Source organism: Sesamum indicum, linkage group LG2 (genome assembly GCF_026168435.1).
Source record: "Sesamum indicum cultivar Baizhima isolate 11 linkage group LG2, ASM2616843v1, whole genome shotgun sequence".
Lineage (NCBI taxonomy): Eukaryota > Viridiplantae > Streptophyta > Magnoliopsida > Lamiales > Pedaliaceae > Sesamum > Sesamum indicum.
Window position 1 is genome coordinate 17956104 of NC_142658.1, and position 8465 is coordinate 17964568.

The window sequence follows — 8465 nt, forward strand, 5'->3', positions numbered from 1 at the left end:
GTAATTATCCCTAAAATTTGAAACAAAATGCAACAAAAAGAAAAGAAAAAAAAAATGAGCTGCAAGTCAAAGCAAACAAGCTCGAGCTTTTGCAGAGAAACTCGCAACATATTCAATTTTCGACAAAATAATTATATAATATGAAGGTGACTTTGAGCTTAGACAAGCTCCGACTCCTCCTGCAACGCTGCATTTACTTCTCAAGATTCGAGAACTGAATGAACCAAGTGGTCCTGTCTCCTCCCCCCACAATCACACACACTGTCAAGAATGGGCTGCACTTCATCCACATTGCTTAACCAAGACGAAGAATTCTCCCAAACCGGTGGTTCAGCCGCTTTCAGCCACCACATTGTGTCCCTCACCTCCACTACTTACGGTTTGTTAACCCTTGACCCGCCGCCGTTGAACCGCATCCAGCCGCGTTCTCCCACAACAGTCCCTCCGACGCCGCTTGCTCCGCCGCGGATCACTCTGGGGTCTCTGTTTCCCAGTCCTCTGTCCGAACCGCGTTCTGTAAGGAGTCAGCCACTTGAAACTGTCAGCTCATGGGAGCTCATGTCTACCCTCGATTCCTATCACATTCCCACCTTCCGTTTCTCCCCTTCGCCGTTTGCTACCTCGAAGCCCTTCAATCCTACAGTCAATAAACAAGATGTGGCCCGGCAGGGGGATGAGGAGAACATTAGCCCGAATCTTGGGGTTGTTCAGTCCTCGATCGAGGTGAGGAAATCGTCTGAGGGTTCAAGCGATCGAGATGATTTTCTTCATGGGTTTGAAATGATTTGCCCGCCAAATGGGGAGAACAAAGTGGTGATATATACTACAACTTTGAGGGGAGTGAGGAAGACTTTTGAGGACTGCAATGCTGTCAGATTGGCGATTGAGGGACTCGGGACTTCGTTCTGTGAGCGTGATATTTCAATGGATAGAGGATTTAGGGATGAGTTGAGGGAATTGATGAAGGGAAAAGGGAGCAACGAGTCGATACCGCCACGAGTGTTTGTGAAGGGGAGGTACATTGGTGGAGTAGAGGAGATGATGAGGGTAGTGGAGGAGGGTAATCTAGTGAAATTACTTCAGGGATTGCCTAAAGTGAGAGGCGGACATGTGTGTGAGGGATGTGGGGGAGTAAGATTCTTGCCATGCTTTACATGTAATGGGAGTTGTAAGGTGATGGTGGATGTGAAGGAAGATACTGAGGATAGATCTGTGGCTGTGAGATGTAGCGATTGTAATGAGAATGGATTAGTGCTTTGCCCAATCTGTAGTTGAGCCATTGGAGAAAGTGGATGACTTTTGGTTCCCACTCCTATGTTTATTGGGTTAGTTATCAGTGCTCTTGCTTATGATGTCTTCTTGATATCATTATACTAAGCCCTTCTGCTCCTGTTTTCAAGTATTAGTGCGTGCTCGTATTCTTGTGTAAATTCCAAATAAGCATTATAGAGCTAGGTATGTTGGTGGTGCATTAGCTTGTGCTATTAATTCTTCAGTTGAAAGTGAAAAGTGTAATACTATGATTACAGTCTCTGACCCTACCCCATGTTGTTGCAAGTTGTAGTTACACGGATCTATTTCCTCTAGTAGTAAACATTGTTATTGGGATGGTTGTTAACACGGACACCTGTCTGTGCATGAGTTCCTATATGCTCAAATTGCTTTGTTTAACTTGCAGGTTTTAATAGGTTGTTTGATAAAAACGTAAGTGAAATATGATGTAACTTTTTGCACGAATTCTCAATAGTTTTGTGATTTTACCAGGTCTTAAGGGTAGGAAAGCTCTCTTTTTATGGTTGACAGGAGTGAAATTAACAGCAGTTAGCATATAAAAGATAGGGATGCTAGCAACCGTCTCCAACGTAGACTTGTTCCTAACGTTTACTTGTGTAGCATGTCAAGTGAAGAAATGGTAGCTGCTTAGGTGTTAGACACGACATTCTGAAATGACTTCATATTGTATCTGTAGTTTTTCGAAATTTTGGGAATCCTTAGATTGCTTGTCTATGAACAGACCCCTGATAGAAACTTTGCTGGCACATTTGTGAATTCTGAACATATCTGCTGCACAAAGACATTCCTATTTTTCCGACCATTTGTTAATATCTAGTAGTTTCCAACTTGGATGCTGCAGCATCTATCAGTTCACCACTTGCCGCTCATGCCATGGCGCTGCATTTCTGCATCTCCTGCACTTCACATTTTTGCATCCGTTTACCTGACCTACCTGACTAGATTACAGTCTTTGGGTAGATATAATTGTGATTGCCCTTCTTGGAAATCGACCTTTGAAAATGAGAACAAATTGACGGAGTCTCACTTGTAGTATTTGTAATTCAATCCAAGAAAAGCAAAACAACATAATTTATGCATAAATAACTTCAGATGATTTTGCATATTTTCTTGTGATGAGAACAAAGAAACCTGCTTATGCTACTCTTCTGGTCTGTACTCTAGTGAAATGCTGTTGTATTTGATGGCCTAATGAGATGTTGCTGGTAATCATGCCACGTCTCTACAATGTAGATCTTACTACTGATCTAACTTAATTCTTTACCGCCTAGTTTTCCATTTCAGCTGTATATGAGAAAAACTAGTCGGTGATCATGGCTCTACCTACTCTTCATGTGCTTTATTCCCTTCATTCTTCTTTCCGTTTGTTTCTAACACTCACTTCTCCGACAGAGTCCTAATGCAGCACAAACGTTTCAACGCTGCTGTTGATGCAAGTAATAGCAAATGGCTTGAATGATGAGGTGATGATGGCTGTGCCAACTATATATATGCCTAATGCCTAGTTAGTGATAATTGTTCAGTTGGCAGAGTTGGATTTGGTGTAACTTACAAATCACTGCGATTCTGACTTAGTTTTGTAGTGTTAATGTTAATGTCAAAGAAACCAATAATGTCTTCTGCAGATTACATTGTGTCTTTCAATAATTTATACTGTATTTGGTATTGCTATTATAAGATGTATTTTAGTTGAAGCTTTATAACACAAATAGTACATTCTTGTTGAATGGAAGAAGAATTCCTGGGTTGTGGGTGCAACAACTCGGATTGGATTTTCTGTTTCAAATCATGTCGCATTTCTATTTCAATTAATACACACGCAATATGTGTAAATTTTTCCTTGAATGAAATGAATGACATCATTTTTGTATACGTGTTGCGAATGTATTAAATGGAATAGAAGATGTAATATAATTTGAAACAGAAAATTCAATCCGACAGTAACCTAGCATGTGCGATGTATCGATATCAATATCTATTTACAGTTATGCTATCTATGTATATGTTATTAGTATGAATTGTTTGGAAATTTTTTCTCAAGTTTTTGATTTGATTGGGGTACATTTGCAATACTACTACTTCTACTTGGCAATTAGTGCAATTTCATTGCATCTATCTTGAAGTTACTTTTGATAATATCTTGAATTTAATGCATTAATTTAAAATAAATTAAATTTAGAGTTTGTTTTGTGTAATATGAATTTATGGGTCCATTGAATTGTTTACATTGATTTTTTTCTTTTTAATTTTTCAAATGAAAGTGTTGCACTATTATTACAATAATTAACATCAAATATCCATGTCGAACAAATTATATAGTATTCATCAATATCAAATAATTAAATCTAATCAATATTTATTATTAGATTAAAATTAAGTTTACTATTAAAATAGAATGTTATATATTGATAGAATTCGAATGCACCACCTTAGAATCTTGGGATTTTTCAGTATAGCTCATCTCATTGTGGATACTTCCTGGGCCATTTGGGAGTGCTATTGGGCGGGTTGGGCTTACATTTATTTTCCCTAATTAGGGGCATCGTTGATAATATCTTTTAAGTTGGTGGACTAACTTTAAAATATTTCAACTTTAATTTTGTTCTGTTTATAAGATTTTATGAATTGTTTCAATCCTCTCGTAGAAATAGAAATTATTCTTATTTGTCATCTAAGTTGAAATTTCTTTGGATTATTCATTCGACTCGAATATTAAAATGGTGACATTATTGTTAACGCCAAATGTACATGAAAATTGCTATTATCTTGAACTTTATGTTTTAAAAACATCTCAACTTTAGTGTATTAATTTGAAATTTGAACTGGGACATTGTTTTTGGATAAAACTTGATAAATTCAATGAAAATTTTAAAGTCATTTCACAAAGTTATCAGTGATGTGAGTAAAAATGCTCAAATCGAGTGAGTCGCGTGTGATGTTTTCAAATTATTGCAAACTTCAATTAATGAGGTTTGTGAAATAAATGCTAACACTCTAATCTTTAAGTCAATAATGATTAAGAGTGAAAAATACGAAGTAGAGCAATCAAAATTGCATAGTGTAGACAGATTGTACAAATTGTGTGCTTAAAGTTATAAAAAATCGTGTTTGAACTTACTATTTATAAGCAAATAGGAAATAAAAAAATAATAAGACCGAATACTGAATTTATGAGATTCAATCGGGATCGATCCGTCCTTGCAGGGGGACCTTCAACTTTTAGGGCAAGCGGTTAGGTTTCGACTAGAGAAAATCTCTATGGTTGCTCTTATACGAATATGTATTTTAATAGATTTAGATGTTGTGTCAATCTTTTTCTCTTTTCAAGTGAGTCGGCAATAGCTTTTGAATCCACGTGGCTTCTTAGGGCATAACCACGTGGCCTTATCTATGCTAGAACTCTAGCTAAACTCGAGCTGCCTTATTAGACTTTTCATGAGAATGTCTTAACCACTTGATCAATCCCTTAACTGATAGATTTAAGGATATCGAAGAAGGTGATAACCAATTTGAAATCAAAATTTAAAATTTAGACATAAATTACGTGACAATGTTGAGTAGTATTAATTTAATCATAAATTTTCTCAAGTGATAATGGATATATATAGCCGATTTGTTTATTATATATATGAGTTGGTTTGTAGATTGTGTAGTTCCCATGAATTAGGTGAGAAGGTTTGTAATCTGTTAATGTTGTCGTCATTTGCGTCAAAAGTTAGGCATGAATTGGGTGAGAGAAAGCGAAACAACATCGCACTATTTAATAAATATATTAACATGAGAAACCTGTGCTTAACAGTCCACATTAATATGATTAGTAGCACTTAATTCTCTGTTAATTTGGGCCCACACCACTTCCTATCTTATTAATTAAATCATTGTTTTTCTTTTGATGTGTTTTCTCAAGGTGAGGCCTGTCGGCAGCGGACCCCACATGCTCTCTCCTTTTCCCTTTTCTTTTTCTTTTTTTTTTCTAAATTAAAAAAATAATAATAATTTGCTTTCCTTTAATCTCAAATTGGGAGTGTTTAAGCCAGCTTTCCAAAATGTTTTTGATTTTTTGATAAAGAAAAGATTTCTACAGTTCCATTAAGTTCTTGCTCGAATGGTGAGATTAAAAATTCATAATAAAAAAATATAAATTTAAATTCTACTAATGTGAGTATATAATCTACTTTTAATAGTAATTTTATATTTATTTGAATATATTTGTTGAGTTAAAATGTCGATACATTGAATCGAATTGGACGTGCAATATTATGCACCTTTGAACAAAAAAGTATTTTTGGAGCGTTCGGAAGCACTGTTTTTATAATTTTCTAAATTTATATAAAATTAAAACAAATAATACTCCAGTCTGAAGGTACTTTTAGTTATTTTTTGACTTTTACGAATAATTTCAATTATTTTGTATTATAGATTACTTGACATTAATTATGATAATTAAAATCCACAATTATCCTTCTCTAATTTATTCTTCAAAATTTGCACATTTGGGATTGATATTGGGTTTGTTTTTCAAATTTCATAATTTTATATTTTTTAGTTTTTGTATTTTATTCGCTACATGATATGATAGTGTTCTTACATTACACAAAAATATGAACTAAGTTTTTTCCACTATAAAAAATTTGAGTTTTCGTTACATTATAAATTACTATGATTTAAAATTTATGGTAAATTAATATTATTGATCATAGTTAAACAAAATCAAAATAAAAATTTATATTTTTACCACGATTAAGTAATATTCATCATGATTTTTAGCCATAGCCAAAATATTTGCTATCGTTTTGGCCGTGGCTAATGTTTTATCTACACTTGCATTAACAATGACCAATGGCTATTGCAAACCGTGGTTGATTTGTAGTCATCATAATTTTTTTTTTACCATAGTAATTAATCATAACCAAAAAATTATATATTATTTTTCTGTGTGTGATCAATTAATGAGAAACTTAAAACTTTATATAATCCTACAAATTTAGTACTCGTTGTACACTGGTGAACAATCGTATTTAATTAGTTAGTTGGAACTTATTTAACTAAATGATAATTTTTATTAGTATTTGATATTCTAATAATATAAGTAATAATTATTTACAAATAATTAAATATAATACTAATTAAAATAAATTCTATTATTTTTCAAACACTTGTATTGGCAAATGCAAAAATAACACTTTTCAACCCATAAAGACAATAATATTTAGTAAATGGATCACATTTTAAAAATATTTAATTCCCAAAAACGCCAACTTCAGTTTATTTGCTTCTCACTAATTTCTATAAACACTGTCATGTTTTAGTTCTGCTATGACTTTTAATTTTTTTTATAATAAATGTTTTTCCAAAATATCAAATTTTTTGCAAACACTCCTTTTATAGCATCTACTTTGATTTCTGGTAAAAGAATTTATAATTAAAACTGAGAAAAGTCATTTTTCTTAATGCATCAAAAGGGTATTATCTACTGCCACTTCTAAAAAAATAAAAATAAAAAATTTCCATATATTATAATTGAGATTAAAAATTATAATAAATCAATAATATCTAGCACGATTAAATAAACCAATGCAAAAATTTTAAATTTTGACAATAGTTAATTGACATTAGTCATAATTTTAACTATGGCGAAAATATTTCCATTGGTTTTTAGGTACGGCTAATGTTCTAGTTTTGTTTATAGAAACGACGATTAATTAGCATTTATTACAATTTATTTACTTTCAATCATAATAATTAATTGTAAAAAAATAATATTATATTTCTTGTAGCATCGCTACTCGAAGAACCTCATTGTAAGCAATCACTAATAATTTTCCGGGCTGTGCAAAAAGTTGAAAAATGATAACTCGTGTGTCTGGTTTTGACGGCACAAATGTGCGTTTTTTCGTCTCTGTTTCTGGTGAATGCCAGTGGAATTTGGGGCATTCTTCGGCGTTTTCGTTGTCCATGAGGTTTACCCTTACGACTGTGATGTTGAGAGTCGAACTCCCCCTTCTCTTCACCGATCAAATGCTTTATTAATTCTTGTGTGAAAAATGAAAATATATATGAATTGTATGTTCAAATTTAAATTCACAGAAGTGAGAAATGAGAATTTGTTTGGATTTGATTTGTTATATAAATATTCCATAGATATTATATTTTGAATATGTATTATATATAATGTTATATTTGTTTCTTAAAAAACCAACATGACATGACAACATGTCCTGTCATGTCCTATGTATAGCTAAAGAAGTATGTAATGATGAGGTCTAGAAGGGCGGTTCGAAAAGTGTATTTTTAGTAGACATATACTGTAAATCGAATCTTCACTTGAAACGGGCATTTTCAATGAGTTTGTACTAAACAAACAAGCTAAAATGTTGAAATAGTGTAAAACTAGAAATTGACTTTTGAAAGTAAAACCAAACAAAAGTTGCAAATTAAGCAACATTGAAATTAATTAGGAGTGCTTGAAAATAAAAAAATAAAAGTGAAAAATTGGAGTGTTTGAAGAAACGGTTTAGTACATATACTTTTACAAATGAGTTGCAAAATTGGTGGAAAGCTGTTTATAGCGTTCGACTTAGACCAATTTAATTTCAGCAGTTCAAAAGCAGAAATATTTAACAAAAACGCTCTTTTCAATTTCAATAATAAGTATAAACGTTTATTTTATGCCCTTGCAAGCACCCGATAAGCGACAATAAGATTTCGTAGTAATGTATTGGTTAGTAATAAAAATTATGTATAAAATTATCATTCTAAACAATTAATTACTGCACATCTACAGCGACAACAAAACAATTATTTTAATTTCTACTTTGAAATTTTAATAGAAACAATTATTCCAAAAGCAGTATTTCGATACTTTTTCTAACTTTTGAGTTTTTTTATTTTTTTTTTAAAGGTGAAGTAAGAAAAGAAGATGATTGGTGTTGATGCCGACCTTTTCGCCACTTTATTTTCAAACCTTCTCTCATCAACCATGCAGACGTATGACAAGTGATGAGGAACGTTTGAATTGTTGGGCTAATTTTGGATTTGATATGTTTTATTCCAATCTTGGAATTTTATTGACTATTTTCTTTTAATCTTTTTTACCAAGAACATATGGAAAATGAAGATACCTACTGTTCCATTCACCTCCATCTCCACGTACTGACATACATATGCATGCA

The 8465-nt window shown here is 32.7% G+C and overlaps 1 protein-coding gene across 1 annotated transcript; it reads left to right on the forward strand.

Moving 5' to 3' along the window:
- Nucleotides 1-3020, forward strand: LOC105156061 (uncharacterized protein At5g39865). Its single transcript, XM_011072093.3, has 2 exons — nt 1-1325; nt 2686-3020. Exon 1 carries the CDS (start codon nt 271-273, stop codon nt 1273-1275), a length of 1005 nt encoding a protein of 334 aa, XP_011070395.1. The 5' UTR covers nt 1-270; the 3' UTR covers nt 1276-1325; nt 2686-3020.
- Nucleotides 3021-8465: the final 5445 nt, after the last annotated feature.